Genomic DNA, 18,470 nt, shown 5'->3' with positions numbered 1-18,470 from the left:
ATAACTTTAATTTGAAGTACAATTGCCAATATATTTGTAAGTATAAGAAAATCTCTGAAGTTTGAATACAACTTTTCTTTCTATAGAAATTTTTAATTGAATTATTCAAAATTTACTAAGTAATGTTATTAAGATATGGGACATTTCTACTTCTAGCATCAAATTCTTGAATTAAATTGTGTAGTTGAATCTTCGTGATTATCAGTGAAATTATTAATGTTTGATATTCAGAGTGATTGGGCTGTAATGTTATTCTATGTATTTTCTAGAATTATAAATGTAGAGCCATGTGTGTATACTTTTCTCTTTATTACTAGCACAGCTATTTTTATTCATTTTTGAAAATTCTTAACTTGCAGTCTAGTCTACAGGCCTATCTAAATAATTGATAACTATATATCATAGGTATTTTTTATGAAAAAAATTATTGAGACAAATAATAATATAAAGACTATTTTCTATATCAATGGTTTATTTGTGGGGCCTGGCTGAACCCTTTATGGTTATGATTATAAAGGCCTGTTAGTGATCAAGGAATGGAAAGAGTCAAAAAGGCTATTATAGTATAAAAAAAAAATACCATAAATGCTATTTTTTAGTTAGCAAAACTAATTAAACTGTTAATCTGATGAATCAAAGCTGCATTATTGTAATTAATACAGTCATAGATATGAAAATAAACTGAAATTCAATACTGTTTAAAAATAATTAATAAAATACACATGCTAAATAAAATGTTATTCCCATTGCAAAAAAATTGCCAAATATTATTTTAGTTATGATTTATTATTTTTAAAAGCGCATTAAAAAATTAAGACAAAGTAAAATTTTAGGATTAAAAAAGATATTAAATACAATGGTACCTCATACTTCAAATGACTTAAGACTTTCTGGAATTTGAATGCTAAATTGGAAAGAAAGTTTACCCAGAATGTCTCTAGATTTGAACAGCATGTACAGTAAAAAATGCACTCGCTGCATAAATACCATCTGTTGTGCTCCTAAGTTTCTTTTGCTTTCATTACGAAAGCATCTTGTGTTACACTCATGTGTTTTCAATGCTTTTTCACTTTATTTTTGTATATGCATATATAAAACCCCTGCCTATTAAGCATGACATTCAAGAAGTGTGTGGAAGCAATGAAGGCTAAAGAAAAAGTTGCAGTATCAATGATTGAAGTAAAAAAAAACATATTGCAAAGCAGGAAAGTGTTACACATGTGGGAGATTTAGTGGCCATGCTTAAGATGCCAAACTTAAAAGTGTACTTCAATGTTGAGATGAAAAAAATTCCCAGTATGGATAAATGAGAAACAATTTGCTGATGATATCATCTCTGAAAAAATTATTTGTGAGAAAGCCAAGCAAGATGCATAGTGACATTAAGAAATAGGACTTCATCACTACTCACTAAGTTTGGTACATGCTATTTTCATTTTATTATACAGTACAGTAGAATCTCATTTTAACAGATCTCTCTGGGTGCCGAAAATCATTCACTGTTCTGAAAATGTTATATCGCGAACAATGGATTTCTCGTGCTCCCAGGAAAATATAGATTATTCGAAAAAAAATTTTTGTTTTTGAACCCTTTATGTAAAACAAACACTTGTACTCAAAATTATTCAGTCTCTGGAGATTTCTATCCTTTATTTTATATAAACATGTATATTACAAGTTTGTACATTATACTGTAACAAAGCTGACAGAAACTGAATACATTAGAAGCCAAAAAGCAAACAAAGTATGCTCATTAGCACTTCATGATATGTTAAAAAATCATCCATCTTGGTTTGCTTTGATGATGCTGTGATGACATGATGTTTCTGGGCTTCTTTTGGTGGCATCATCAGTACAAAATGTTTTTGTTACCTGGGCACGATTTCAAGATGCAACATTTCCAAACATGTGTCTGCAACAAAGGCCTTGTTGCACACAGGTGCACATCTAGAAGTATTAAGCCGAAAGTAGATTCCCTCTGTGAATCAATATGCTCAGGAGGGCACTAATGCATGGCTGCAACGTCAGCAGTGAGAACTAATGATTATGCACTTAGTTTGCAGTGTGCAATTATTTTTTTAAATTCAATATCAATAAATATCAAATCATCAATTAAAGGTTAAAAATATACTATGTTTACCAAACTTTGAGCTAGAAACAAATCTGTTTTTCCAAGTTATGGATCCACTAAAACAAGGTAAAATTACATTAATTTGGCGGAACCTGAAGAAAAAATATTCCGAAAAATCCATTGTTCTGTAATCCATTAAAACAAGATTCTATTGTATTTATATATTTTACTTATTGTTTTCATGTTTTAATTTATTATTTAGGGCATTTAATTGTTTAGAAACCAACTTTAAATTACTGGAAATTAGACTTAATATGAAAATTATCACCTTTAATTGTCCAGCACAAATGTTTTAACAAAAATAAAAACGTTTTCGATCGTTTTCAACGGTCATCTTCAGTTACAACTCAAATTAAAAAAAGAACGATAAAATAGAATTAAATACGAAAATAATAAATGCGCATGCGCAACTATAAATATATCGCGCATGATGCCTAATATACAGAATAAATGAATAAAATTATGTGAACAAAAATACGTGGCCACATCTCTTGTATGTTGTTATTGTTTATCTTTATAAAACGATTTCCATGCGGTTGATAAAGAATCCGCGTCTCTATGATTGATACATCCCGTTTTTTCTTGGGCTTTATATATTTCTAGCTTTTCTAGATGTTTGATTGTATGTCTATTGTTCGTCGACTTGATGACGGAAGCTTGGTCCCACAATACCTCAATATCTTGTTGCTTGGCGTATGAAGCTAGAACCGTACTGTCCAGATTCTTATTAATCGAGTACTGGTGTTCTTTGATTCTTTGCTCTAATGGGAGCTACTTTACAGCACTTAGAGCAAAGAATCAATAAGAATCTGGACAGTACGGTTCAAGCTTCATACGCCAAGCAACAAGATATTGAGGTATTGTGGGACCAAGCTTCCGTCATCAAGCCGACGAACAATAGACATACAATCAAACATCTAGAAAAGCTAGAAATATATAAAGCCCAAGAAAAAACGGGATGTATCAATCATAGAGACGCGGATTCTTTATCAACCGCATGGAAATCGTTTTATAAAGATAAACAATAACAACATACAAGAGATGCGGCCACGTATTTTTGTTTACATAATTTTATTCATTTATTCTGTATATTAGGCATCATGCGCGATATATTTATAGTTGCGCATGCGCATTTATTATTTTCGTATTTAATTCTATTTTATCGTTCTTTTTTAATTTGAGTTGTAACTGAAGATGACCGTTGAAAACGATCGAAAACGTTTTTATTTTTGTTAAAACATTTGTGCTGGACAATTAAAGGTGATAATTTTCATATTAACGCATTTAATTGTTATTTTTATCTTAAATTATGTGTATTTGCCATTTAAGTTTATCAAAATGGGTATTGTTTAGAACCTGGAAACAAATTAATTCACTTTCCATTAATTCTAATAGGACAAATTGATTTGGACTGGAAAATTTGAAGTTCAAATAACCTCTTGGAATGAATTAAATTTGAAGTACGAGGCATCACTGTGTACCTCTTTTATAATTATCTACTATATAAAATCGAAAAACCGGATGGTTTCTGTCACGGTATGCCAAAAATGGCCACTAACGACCCCTAGCTATTATTTAAATTACTAATATAAATTATTTGATATTTTTACAGTATAATATTCAGTATATTATTATTTTTATTTGTAATTTAGTATGTCCTGATGCCTGCATCAGGCCATTCGACTGGTATTTATATTTCCAATGCAACAAATAAGAAAGAAGTTTATTTAATACTAAAATAATTAATGCAAAAATATTTATCATCATTATTATATATAATTTATGAAAATCAATTTTGAATTAATTAATGATAAATTTACCTCATAAGTTCAATTACAAGAATATAAATGATTCGATAAATATCTTCATAAATTAATTCTTCATTTGGTTTTCTGTCTTGCTTACTAAAGAGAGATTTTATTATTAGATTATTATTAATAGTAATGATATATAAATATAAATAGTTAAAAAAATACTCATATACTTATATTTTTTTATAGTTAAATATAAATTATATAGGTAACAACTAATGAAGATTGTTGAAGAGCATGATCAAACATTTGTATGCCTTAAATTGCTGATGGATTTTTAAATGACTATTTTATTGTTTGTCTTAATACATCTTAAGTCAGTAAGTAATTATATGAAATCACAATAAATCATATTATAGATGAATATACATATCCACAAGGTTTCCAGGAAATTTTGTATGCCTACTATAACTTTTAAACTACCTGCCATAGCATCATAAAAGTAATTAACACTTACAGGAAAGTGACTATATGCAATCCACTCTTTCATTAATTGGACTTTTTTGCCTATCTCTGCTGGTTTCTGAGTTAGTTTTTTTTAGTTCTGTATTTCACCACTAAGAGTGCTAAAACCATGTTCAATGTGCAGACAGTCACTTTCTTATAGGTACTAATCACTTCAATGCCACTACAATGGGTAGTTTAGAAGTTATAGGGGTGTTTGGGCTTTCCTAAGAATCCTGTATATATATCAATTATAGTAAAGTATTGAATAAACAAACATGATGTAATGATTAATAACAAAAATAATGTGAAATGCATATGAATGCAATATTATTTGACTATACTAATGATGTAAATAGGTGATTATTAACTATATTTAGTTATACTCTATTCATCCTTTTTGGAATATCAAAATACTGAATACAAAGAAAATATTTACATTTTTTTAAACATTTTATACTTACTTAGAGGTTGAATGAACAATTATTGATATCAACTTAGCTAAACTTTCCATCAATCCATTTTCTAACAAAGTCTTTAGTCCATTTGGTACTTGAATCAAGAGCTAAAATACAAGATTATCTTTTTACTTTTTAAATATACATTCAAACCTGTTTTTGTGCAGTCTTCTTTTGTGCGATTTTTTATATGTGCAATGTGTTTTGTGCAATTATTTTTGTGCAGTATACGAAATTGATTGAAATTCATATACCGCACACAAAAAATCGCACAAAACAACTCGCACAAGTAAAAAATCGCACAAAAAAAGACCGTACAAAAACAGGTTTGAGTGTATACATACAGTCTTCTTATAAATGTAATATGTAATTTAGAACTATTTTATTACATAATTTGTAAGCTAGTTATGATTTCATTAATTTTATGAAGGGAAAAAATAAGAAACAAATAAATAAATAAAACACAAAAGTTATTGAAATGAAGTAACATTACCATATTAAAAATTATTACACTTGTAAAGTAGATCTAGGAATTTATTACTTTCTGTAATAATAAATTCCTACCATTATCAAACATGCAGATTCCCTGATTTTCCAGGACATTTCCAGCAAAAAAATCTTATTCCATGACTTTCAATGTTTATACAAACCCTATATTTCTAATTAGTTATTTTGTTCTCTTAATCATCATATCAATTCAAAACTAGTTAATATTAATATTTTAGTTTTATCTATGAATATTATATTTGGTCTGTTGTTATGTTTACTTTTCTATTGTAGTATACTTTGTGTATATTATTGTTTAATATTGTCTGTAGTAGGATATTTGATTGCATAACCCATAAAAAACTGATGGAACCAGGTTGAAAAGTAAAGCTCTGTGAAAACCAATAATAATACACAAACACCTAATTACTTGCTGAACTTGCTGATTCCTTTATTTTCTAACGTTTTCAACCTAATTTTTATAGGTCATCTTCAGGAAAAATTTATTACATTTCCAAATTCGAATATAAAGCTTTCGAATTCTCGCGACACTTAAAACTTTTCGAATCTTTACAAATTTTAACGGTTTAAATAATAACGGATTAAACATTAAACCAACTACAAACACATTAAAATCATTACTAATCAACAAACATAAAATAAATAAATAAATAAATAAATATTGTATCAAAAGTAGATTAAACTAGTTAAAGCTGCCATGTCCTTTCTACGGGTTTTTTAATCCCATTTCTTTTTCTATTATGTATTTCCATGCCGTTGGAAGATTATTTGCGTCTTTTGCATTTAAACATTTGTTTTCCACCTTACTCTTATATATTTCTACTTTTTCCATCCCTAACGCAATCGTAGGTGAATGGACTGCCTTTACTATTCTCGCTTCATCCCATTTTACGTTCGCTCCTTCCTCTTGTCCCATGATCGCCAAAATGGTGTTATTGTGCCCTTTTTTTACATCATATTTGTGTTCTTTTATACGTGTTGCCAAATTACGTCTAGTTACTCCAATATATTCTTTTGTTACCGCTAATTGCTCGTTCTCAAATGGAATCTTATAAACCCCCGCCTTATCCTGCATTCTCATTGCGTCCTTATCATTTCTAAGTAATCTGTATATGCTTGGTGCTCTTTTATAAATCATTTTTGTGCCTTTATATCTACATAACTCTTCTATCACTCCTTCCATTTTTCTGTCGTACGTGAACTTGCTGATCCGATCCTCTCTATTAAATCCTCTGTGTCTATGCTGTTTGTAACTCTTAATTAACCCTCCTATTACGTTCTCTTTATAACCTAACTGTTTTGCCACTTTTTTAATTCTGTCAATCTCCTTAATTTGATCTCGTACATCTGTGCAATATACGTACGCCCTTTTAATAAGCGCTTTAAACGCTGCCATCTTATATTTGAACGGATCATTAGACCACGCTGGTATATATAGGGGCGCAAGCGTGGGTTTTAAATATACTGAAGTTTGTATATCTCCCCTTCTAAATTTTATATTTATGTCCAGAAAATGGAGCTGCGTACGGCTTTTTTGTTCCATTTTTAGCTGTAACCCATGCGGATTGTCATTCATAGCAATTAAAAAATCTCCAATCTTTCGTTCATCCTTCCAAATTATCAATACGTCATCCACATATCTCTTGTACATTACAATGTACTCCTCAAATGATCTTAGGATATCTTTTTCTCTGTGAAAACATCTAAATAAAGAAAATTTTTGAAAGTTGTGGCATAAGAATACTGGAACTGGATTTAACAGTAATAAGAGTCAATATGTGAATAAATTGCACATTTGAATATCAAAATACTAAATACAAAGAAAATATTCAAATATTTTTAAACATTTTATACTTACTTAGAGGTTGAATGAACAATTATTGATATCAACTTACAAATAATAACAACTCAAAGCCCGATGAGTATATAATAAATCACCAAACGATTGCCCAAATATCGGGCTACTATATGGCTACTTAAATGTACAAAGTAATTTGTCACTAGAGGTAGATGTTAAGCACTATCTCTTAAGAAAATTAATAATTATAATTAAATAAATAAATTATTAAATAAAATTTAGAACCTTCTGGAATAAAGGAACTGACCCGGGACAGGGCTTGAACCTGCATCCTCCGCTTGCCGTGCAATGCACTTGGATATCAACTTAGAAAATGGATTGATGGAAAGTTTAGCTAACAAAGTCTTTAGTCCATTTGATACTTGTATCAAGAGCTAAAATACAAGGTTATCTTTTTACTTTTTAAATATATACATACACAAAATCTGAGCTGTACTTGGTGCTTTAAAGTTGTTTTACCTACATTAATTTGGTTAGACATGAGCAATATTAATGAAGGAACTTTAAGTACAGCTCAAAGTTTTTTTCTGTTAGGATGCCTGTTTTCCTCATATATCATTATGGTGACATGGCTTTATCTAAAACTTCCTGTAGTTGTAATCTGTGTGATGGGCACTTTTTTCACATGTTGAATCTTATTGTCAAATCCAGTTCCAGTATTTTTATGCCACAACTTTCAAAAGTTTCAATTTAGATATTTTCACTAAACTTTACTTTTCAACCTGATTCCACAAGTTTTTTCAGTCATGAATAACTTCCTAATAAAATAGTTTACATGATAACTTTATATTCACATGACAGTGATAGCTTGCAGTAGTCATGCCACGTGATAACTGATTAACAAATAATATGCCAAATTTAAAAAATGAATTTTTTTTTTATAAATATTCTATTTTTAAATAATTAGGCTTGTATAAATTAATAAATCAAAAGTAATTGCAAGATGTAAAATCACCTGATAATTATCTGAGATCTCATTATAATTCAATTTTCATGTGACAGTCATGCATTAGTCTGCACTATATCATGTCACATGATAACTGTTGACCAACAATATGTTAAAATTTAAAACTAAAAAATAAAGGGCTACATAAATACTTTTATAAATACTCAATATTTTTAAATAAAATCTTTAAAAGGGCAAATAGAAGGCAATCAGCTCTCAAACCAGTTATTAAATACATGCAGACTCCTCTACATTTTTTGTGGTGTCATTATTCTCTTTCGTAAATTTAGGTAACAAAATGCCAATTGTGTAAATCCAAAATAAACCATAATTATCATAATGTCTATGATAATTATTTTTTTATTAAATTAACTAATTTAAATTTCATCCAAATCAGTTTATTGGTCATGGAGATATTGTGGATCAAAGTTAGCACTTTAACACGTGTGGCAGAGCTTGCTGTAGAGTGCTACTGCGTTCTATTTTTATTTGTGTTTGTGTGCAGGTTTCAGGTATATTATGTCTATTAATGATTTGTACATGTTAACAACTTGCATCCTATGATTCTATTGGTGTATTGTTCATCTGATAGGGTTATTGCTAAATTCAATTGTAAATTTCTTTTTTCTTGAAGGCAAATTCTTGCAATATATGTTTGTTTATTAGTCTCTGTTTTATTTGTACCTATTCTAAAAATCTATGAAATACTAAATATTTGAAGAATCATCTGTAGAATCAATCTCTTTTTTCAAGTGCAAATGCTTTCATCATAACTCTTTTTTCTCCCTGATGATGATTACTACTACAGTAGAGAGTAGTTCATCCGAATCAATTGGGGACTGGGGTTGTTCGGATAAGTGATTTGTTCGGATAACTGATTGTGTACAAAAAAATATATTAACCTGTCCGATGTTCAAATTTTTCTCCGTTGCAAGTCGCTTCATATTGAATTTTCGTTGATTTTAAGCCTAACAAAAATTTTTATAATAATAATCGAGGCTATTGTATCATTAAAAATTATTTCTTTATTTTGTATAAACGAAATAAATATATTGAAGAATATAAAAATATAAAAATTATACTTTAGAAGTAAAGCTTGTATCAAAAACGTCCGATTCAGCACGACAGAGTCTGACTGGAAAGCGTTTGGATAACTGAAGTTTCAGATTAACGACTCTCTACTGTATTACTACTACCCAATCATGTAAAATTTAATTTCTATTTAAAATTTACTTACCTGTTGAAGTCTCACAAGTGTATTATGACAAAGTGTTAAATTATGTGCAGTATTTGGCAATAAAGCCAACAATGGAATGCAGGCCATTAGCTGAACTGGACTTAATTCAAAAGGCAATCCAAAATTTGATGATCTGTAAAATATACACACAAAAAAATTAATTAATTTATATAAATTTCAAGAAATGTTTAAATTGTAGCAGTAGTAACTGTTACTAATAAACCAGATGCAAGAGAGAAAAATTGTTTGGAAATTTTAAAAAAAGTATTTTTTGAAGTATAATACAAGAATTATATTTAGAAAAATAAAACACAACTAAATAAATCAAATACTTTTCAATAATAAAATGAATTACACTTCACGCCTATGTTCAACTAAGTAAAATAAATACACTTAAGTGTTGTGGCATTACTGATTGCAACTATTTAGAGCATAAAGGTGCTCGCTAGTACTTTCAGTAGCCTAAAGCTACCATCTTCAAACAAATATCAAATACAAATATTTTTCAAACGATTAGCTTTTGAACAGACTTGTGAAAATAAGTGGTGCGCGTGGATGGAACATGGAACTTGAATTTAAAATAAAAGATGTTCTAAAGTGTGAAAAGCATTATGAATGTTATTATATCCCCAAATATATTAAATAAGCAATTGAGTGAACAATATGAACATGCAATAAAAGAAAAATATGAATCATAAATTAAATTGCTTGAATAAAGTTATCCACAATTGTGGAATTTTAAGGGTTGATGTGTCGCATGGTGTTATGGCGGCAATGTATAGGTTCTACCATATGAACAATTCTTTACGATTGTTGCACCATTTGAGTAATTTGGTTTGGGCCCAGAGTAGAAGATAATCTTGGTCAAGCATTGTTTTAGCTAATTCGGTTGATGGGCTATCATTTCTAATGTCCTCCTCATGTTCTAGGATGTGAGAGCTTAGCATTCTAGCCATGGCTCCTATGTAGCTTGTTTCCTCTCTTGAGAGTGCATGTTTTAATGGGATTTGAATCACACGATTTTTCATTCAAATTAAGAATATCTCTGTTGTTGCACAATAGTCTTCTTAGTGTTGGTTGTGGGGTTAAGATAATATAAAACCATTCTTTCTAAAAAGATGTGCTATTTTTAGTGAGATAGGGCCTAAATACGGTATCTGAGGATGTGTTATTTTTAGTTCCTCTTTGTTACTAAGAAAGGACCACGGAAACAACATGTCATTGCCATGATTTTGGCGAAAGTGAAACTTAGAGAATAACTAGTATTTTGCATTGCCTTGGTGATAAGTTCCAATTCCTCATTGACCAGTGCTTGGGTGGAAGGGAGTACAACTTTATTCAAGCAATTTAATTTATGATTCATATTTCTCTTTTATTGCATGTTTATATTGTTCACTAAATTGCTTATTTAATATATTTGGGGATATAATAACATTCATAATGCTTTTCACACTTTAGAACATCTTTTATTTTAAATTCAAGTTCAGTGTTCCATCCACGCGTACCACTTATTTTCACAAATCTGTTCAAAAGCTAATCGTTTGAGAAATATTTGTACTTGATATTTGCCTGAAGATGGTAGCTTTAGGCTACTGAAAGTACTAGCAAGCACCTTTATGCTTTAAATAGTTGCAATCAGTAATGCCACAACACTTAAGTGTATTTATTTTATTTACTTTTCAATACTTACCTCTCTTCTAGTTTTGAGGGATGTCCAACAATAAATGTAAGACAAGCATTCAGAAGTTCTGCTGTTGCTGGAAATTGATGGAGCTGGTTAGCAAGCAAATGAAAACCTTTTATTTTAAGAAAATTTTCAATGACTTCATCAGAACTTCTCTGAAGATAAGCATCTAGAGTCTTTAAAAAATTTGCAAAGGAAACAAATGTTAAAAAATTTATTCCAAATCATCCAAATCATTTAAATTTATTCCAAATAAATGTTGAAATATGTGCCATTTCTAAATACAACTAATAAAACAATTAATTATACTTGAAAACTTAAATGCAATTAAATGTATTATGTAAAATCTTTCAATAAATTATTTTGAAAAAGATAATCTTTTTAATGATTTCTATATTAAAATTTTTAACGAATTAATATAAAATACAAGTTGAGAGTCCTTTATTCTAAATTCCAAAAACCTCCAAAATCCAAATGTTTTTCAAGTGCCAACACAATGCACCACAAATAGAAAATTCAATAAAATATTTGGACTATTCCAGTGTTCTCTGCAGTTCACTTTTTGCTAGGTGTCCTACCATAAATCATTTATATGAAAAATATAAATGATTTATACATGGAACTGGATATATGAAGTATCAACCTTTTTGTTTTTAACATTGTATCTATTATCATCTTGGTACAGCATTGTAATATTTTTAAATGTAAAATTAATAGAAATAACATAAAAATATTGCATAAAGTTAAAAATTTGGTAAAAAGACGCATTATAGAACATTTTTGTATAGAGATATACAAATATAATAAATTTGAATACGGGTGTAGCTGTAGATGCATGCTGGGCCAATATAGTCCATTATAAAAGAACTGTTAACTGATAATTGTATCCACTGATGGAGCCAGTGCAAGGCAAAATGCATATGGATAAAAACGTAAAAATAAATGTTTAATATTTGATTGTTAATTAATTTTCTTTGCTGTTGAAAAAATCTCTTGAAGTTGGAATAGAACAAGTATAATATAATTTTCTAAAAATGTTTTATTTTTAGATTTATATTTTTTAGTTATTAAATATTTACTTAAAAATTCTTTACATACATAATATATTTTCTGATCATGTATGTAAAGTCATATGACAAATACTTAAACATACACAATCAATGGAAATTCATTCCTTACCATGATACATGATGAAGCCACAAGACTGCAAGGATTAAGAGCAAAAACTATCAAAGCTTCTGGTTTTATTGTTAAAATAACATCATTAATTATTGAATCTGGTGCAGTAATTATGGTTTCTCGAATAATATTAATCAGACCTTAAAAATAAGAAAAAATATGCATATAATCAATTTTTTTAATTTCATGAAATATGTAATTTTAAATGCATAATACATCTACATAGAATCTATACACAGAATAGCAATGTTTTATACAGTACTGTATTTTAGCATAATTTGAATAATGTGTAGTTATGCCTTGACCTTGCTTTGGCAGCGCATTAGATGCTGGTTTATAAGCTGGGTAGGATACAATCCACCAACACCAACAATAATAATAAGGCAAAGAACATAAGACATAATAAAGTCAATAACAAGATTAGTAAAGATTATATTAGCAGACTGGGAAAATTTTAAAAAGTCAAAACTGAGGGGGGGAAATATAATCAAAGCAGTAAATACCTGGGCAATACTTGTTACTTAGTATGTCATAATTGATTGAATCAAGACTTGATGCTTTAGATCAAAAACACAGAAAATGTTGATAACTAATCATGCTTTAAATCCAGAAAGCAACAAAGACAGAGTTAATCTGAGCTGTGAAAAAAACAAAGACTGCTACAGATTAAACAAACTGTTTAAGGAAAAAGAGGCCTGTTAGAATACATAGAAGAAAGTGAAAAGAAAATGTAGAAAGAAGGTAAAACTACTGAATTTCTAAAAATCAAAGGAATAAAGGAACACACTAAAAGCACAATTGACAACACAAAGGAACAACTGGAAAAAATAAAGACCACTGCCTCAGAAATATCTTAAAGTATTAGCAATTTTAGATCTGTATTCATGTTATTTATATTACTGTTTAATTAAAAATCTTTTGTTATAGAGCTGTTGTTAATTTAATGGTCTAATATTTAATTACTATTTTATAATCTGTTATTTATCAACACTAAAATGTTATAATTATTAATCTAAAAACATGAGTTAATTTTCATATTTTGAATTATTTTCTCTTAAAGATTTATTTTTATTGTTTATGATTTGAATAAAAACTGGATTATCTGAAAACACTTTAGATATTTTTCCTGGATATCACAATCTTTTGTATCAAGAATTTTTAATTTAATAGTAGAAATAATTTATAGGAAAGTTAAATCTGTAGATATATGGACAAGTAAATAAAATGTAAAAAAAAAAAATATGACAGTTTCATTTATGAAGTTATACCCTGCATGTCAAATTGTCATTGGTGCTAGTGAATTAAATATCCAAAAATCTCCTAACCCTAAACATCAAAAATGGATGTTTAATAATTATAAAAATTATAACATACTTAAAGAAATTCTTGTCATATCACAGTCATGGTTAATCAAAGATTTTTGAAAGCATAATCATTGTCAGAGGAAGTTTTACAGTTTATAACCTATAACTACATATGATCACTGTTGCTTAGACTTTTGAGGTGGGGGAATTAGTGAGGTTGGGTTGGGAGAGGATGATGATAACAATGGTCTTAGTAACTAAAATGTACACTTATAGACCTGAGTATTTACAGTAATGAAACTGCAAAACACAAAAAATTGCTCTGGCATAAGTTAAAAAGGCAGTGGGCTTTAGAAGTGATTGAGGAGTGGGGACTCATAGTATTTTTTTTCAAGAGTGTCAAAGAATATCTGAATTTTGTGCAGATATATTAAATGGTACAGAACCCTTTACCATTCAATCTATCTAATATACATACATACTTTGACAAATAAGTTATATACAAGATTCCTACTCAAAATTTTTTTTTTAATTTCCTGACTTTCCCTGACCAACTTTACACAAATTTCTTAACCCTCATGTTTGTTACAGTACAGCACATTAATAAAATAAAACAAAATTTTACTCTATGTACATATGCTATTGCATCGTTAATTTTTTAATTAGTTATTTTTTTAATTAACGATTATGTAACTTTAATAACAACTAAATTATTAAAATTAAAAATGAAATGTTTTATTAAATAAAATTGATTTACTCTGTTATTAATCCTTTTTTCTGTACTTGTTGTCATTTTTTTTTATCAGTTCATTTACATTGCCTGAAAATTGAGTGCAAATGGTAATTGTGAGGAATTCAAAGAGATTTAAAATATTTCAAAAAATTATAGAAATGTTAAATTATTAAGAGAATTACAGATTTTTCTTTTTCTTCTATAAACTCAAGGATCCCTGTCAACACATCTGCAGAAATCTGCTATCTAAATTATCTCAAATATGGACATGAAAATATCTACTGTTCATCACTACACACACTAAAAATTTTCAGTGTTTTCAGATGATGCTTTCAATGATATCGGATAAAGAAAGCAGTTATGCATCTCAGGTTGGATAGATTGGTGGGAGAAGGTAATGCAATACATGGACAATCTCCCAATGAGGTATGCTTCCCAAGTGAATTTTATATAGGAAACTGTCTGTATTTAGGTGTTAGATATGTGAAGAAAACCGATAAACTCCATGTGACGGGGCTATTGATGAGATGCAAAGTTGCGACCAACTAACTGTATTTTATCCACATAGCCATTGATGGGCTAAGCACATAAAAAAGCCAGCTTGTGTTGTTTTAAAATTCTAAGTAATTTCAAAAAAATATAATGTTTTAGTGAAATTATTTAAGTTGTAAATGTATATAATTTTTCCTATTAACTTTTAAAACTAATTTAACTTAAATAATGTATATGCTATCCTATGACGACAACACAAACTTAAATTGAAGCATTCTTTTAATCTAAAATATTTTTTATTAGCACTTATGAGTTAAATTTTGCAAATTGTATGGTAGGCCTATTTATGTATTTGTATGATTTAATTCAAATTTTTCAAACTATGTAGTAATAATTATTAACTGATTTATAAATTATGGACTTATTTTCTGCGCAATAATTTTGGAGAAATTTTCTCCAAGTTTGGGAGAAATTTTGGCTCCTTAAAATATTCTGCACCTCTGCTCATAAGTTGGATTGCACCACATTACTTCTTACTGCCTGCAGACAACTACACTTGGTCGACCATATTGTGAGCAAACAAAAACAGGGTAGCCAAGGAGACAAATTTTTAAACAATTTTTGACAAATTTCCAGACTTTCCATTACTATTTCTGAACACTGATGAAAATCCCTAATTTTCCAGGTAACCCTGTATATATAAAGCAGATATGCCTGATGCTACCTGGGAAAAAGTAACAACAACAAACATGAAAATAAAACCATAATAAGAGCCTGCTGTTTTGTGCTTGCTGGTAACTTTGTATTAAATACAGGAAATTTACTTCATTTTCAAATCTGAATGCCACCATCTACTTATCAAATTTCGCAAAAATGAATCAAATATTTAAACTCGGCACTCTCAAAAATCCTAAAAACAATTTTGTGCTTGATAATAACCTTGTATTAAGTAATTTTCCTATTCAAATGCTACAATCCCACTGGTCAAATAGTAAAGTAACCTGTTATGGGTTGGAATTGAAGTCAATTCAACCAAAATAGTCAATGACCTCTTCCTGAATGAGCAGATGCTCCCCGAGAAGCTTTATTGTATTTGCTCAAACCATATCAAAATGTATACAGAACAAACTAATAAACTTTCTTTATATATCAGATATTGTTTGGGCTCAAGTTAAAAAGGAGTGGACTTTAGGTAAGGATTCCCACAGTATTTTTCTAGAGTGTTGAAGAATATACATGACAAATTGTTAACAAGATATGTTAAACGGTATAGAAACATTTACCTAATATATATATATATATATATATATGTATTTTGACTTTTACTTATATAGATTGATGCACAGGGGAGAGCCTACATAAAAAGGTTGTCTTGTCAAGAAAAATTTGTTGTTCCTGCAACATGTAAGTGGATGAATTATAGACTTTTGTGTATCTTTAAGTAGATTTCATGTAAACTTTTATTATTTGAGTTTATTTTTTTACATTAGAGAAAATAAGATCATCATAGTAATGGACTAATAAATTATTTTACTGTTAATTCATTTAAAAATACATTAAAAATCTATTTTAGACAAGACAAGAATAGTTATTTCTTACATTAAATGAAAAATTACAAAATTAATTTAACACTTACTGAAAATTACATCATCTCTTAAAGTCGGTTGAGAACAAAACTCTTCCTCACTTTCAGTATTTTCGTCTCCTAATAAAATATTCAAATAAATTTAATCATATGTAAACAAGAATTTATGATAAAAAATTTATAAATTAAAATAAGAAAAAGGACCTATGAAAATATTAGCAAATCCTTGGTCTTTAGAATCATTGCTATAGAGAGATATAATTTCCCATTCTTCTTCACTTAAAAAAAATTTATAAGAATGAGGAGAAAGCATGTTATTATCCAATGCAATTTCATCTTCCACATCAGGCACATTTTCACAGTTTATGTTCTCCACATTCTGATTTTCATTTTGCAATTGTTTCCTTGTGACAATTTTGTCAGCTTCACTTACTGTGTCGTCTTTAGTCAAATTAGATTGATGTTTATCTAAGTCACATTCATTTGGAAAACTTTCACTGCTAATATTTTCTGGCATTTCATTTCCCAGATAGAGAATTTCATAATTTATTCTCAGATAATCAGAATCTTTATTCTCTTTACTTAAATGAGATTTTGATTGAAGTAAATTATCTTGTCTTGAGTTACTGGCTTCGTCTAGTGGTTTCTGAAGCTCTATTCTTTCAATACCTTCGTTAATTTCCTCGTAAGAACTGTCATCACTTGTATTTTCTAGTGACTTTGTCAAACCTGTAAAATTATGATTATTGCTTACTATGCTTTGCAAAAATTTAAAATTACATTAAAATTAAACTACAAAATCATACCCCTCTCATTTTTTGTAAATAAGAAATAAAATGAACTAGGAGCATGACAAATATATGTAGACGATGCTTGATGTAACAACAGTAAACAATTAAATATTTTTTTAAGTAAAGACAATTTAAAAGTGTTGAAAAACTTTTGAATAAGCCATGGTATAGCAACTGCTATTTCTTTTGACAAACGGACATTTTCATCGCTGCTAAATTTATCCTGAAAAAAAGTTTAATTATTATTTCAAATTAATCATAAAATCATCTTTATTTTTAAAGATAAAATAAGCATTACTTCAAGAATGCTGAAGAGAACATCTTCTGTTGAAACTGAAAGCATTTGCGAAATATTATATTTCTGATATGGATGTTTGTCTCTAACCAATGTTTGAAGTATAGAGAAAAGTGTTTTTAAAACTTCAGTGTCTATTTTTTCCCAGATTTTCCAACATATTATCATTTCCTTAAACATCAGAGGATTAATTATAACAGATTTTGAATTGCTGTCAACAAATGCTGCTCCATTAGAAGAATCTATTTGTAAAATTGTTCCACTTATGCATGCATTTAAAAATACCTATAAAAACAAAAGAAAATTATAACAACACAATAAATAAATCTATATATTTAAAATATGTTTACATAAAAATAACCTAATTATATAAATTTAGCTACAAACTTCAAGAATAGTTTTAACTTTTTAAATATAACAGATAATGGATAATTCAAACATTTCAATATTGTTATACATAAATATCATCTTGATAACAAGCACTGAGTTCAGCGTTAATACAATATTTCTTATATCACAAGTACTTTCGACGAGTATAAATTCATCGTTCTCAAAGAGTTTTCGAACATTCTCTAAAGCTTGTTGCACGTTACTAACAGTTTTACTGGACATTTGATTCAAAAATCTTTAGGAATTTTCTGTTCTCTTTGGAACACTCTGCATGTTCTTTTCTTTATATTGTTCTTTTTTGCCTGAGGACGATGAATTTATACTTGTCAAAAGTACTTGCGATATAAGAAATATTGTATTAATGCTGAACTCAGTGCTCGTTATCAAGACATCATACAACTTTTGGCATGAGTTTTTAAATTTCCCTAACTTTATAAATATCACCACACTGACCCAAATGTAAGTAAACATCAATCTTTTATTATTAATTTTATTTGCATTAAAACAATTTGGGAAGTCATTGAAACAATATTCCATCATAACTTTCATTGTCGTCATTCCTGTTTTCTATTTCATTACATCATCATGGTCTTTAGTCTCATATTTTTTTTAAAATTAATTTATT

General features: G+C 28.6%; 1 protein-coding gene across 1 annotated transcript in view; it reads right to left on the bottom strand.

The window, feature by feature from the left end:
• The window catches only part of mv (lysosomal-trafficking regulator mauve), a 92,785-nt gene that overhangs the window by 30,138 nt on the left and 44,177 nt on the right, over positions 1 to 18,470 (bottom strand). The window contains exons 20-28 of the mRNA XM_067267495.1: positions 17,459 to 17,740; positions 17,176 to 17,383; positions 16,574 to 17,098; positions 16,421 to 16,489; positions 12,256 to 12,395; positions 11,083 to 11,252; positions 9,393 to 9,525; positions 4,851 to 4,951; positions 3,952 to 4,035 (exon numbers count right to left, since the gene is read on the bottom strand). Coding sequence (XP_067123596.1) covers positions 3,952 to 4,035; positions 4,851 to 4,951; positions 9,393 to 9,525; positions 11,083 to 11,252; positions 12,256 to 12,395; positions 16,421 to 16,489; positions 16,574 to 17,098; positions 17,176 to 17,383; positions 17,459 to 17,740 — 1,712 coding nt within the window. The remainder of the gene's footprint in view (positions 1 to 3,951; positions 4,036 to 4,850; positions 4,952 to 9,392; positions 9,526 to 11,082; positions 11,253 to 12,255; positions 12,396 to 16,420; positions 16,490 to 16,573; positions 17,099 to 17,175; positions 17,384 to 17,458; positions 17,741 to 18,470) is intronic.

Source organism: Centruroides vittatus, unplaced genomic scaffold (assembly GCF_030686945.1).
Source record: "Centruroides vittatus isolate TY-2023 unplaced genomic scaffold, ASM3068694v2 contig_3050, whole genome shotgun sequence".
Taxonomy (NCBI): domain Eukaryota; kingdom Metazoa; phylum Arthropoda; class Arachnida; order Scorpiones; family Buthidae; genus Centruroides; species Centruroides vittatus.
This window is presented reverse-complemented; position numbering and strand designations above follow the sequence as displayed.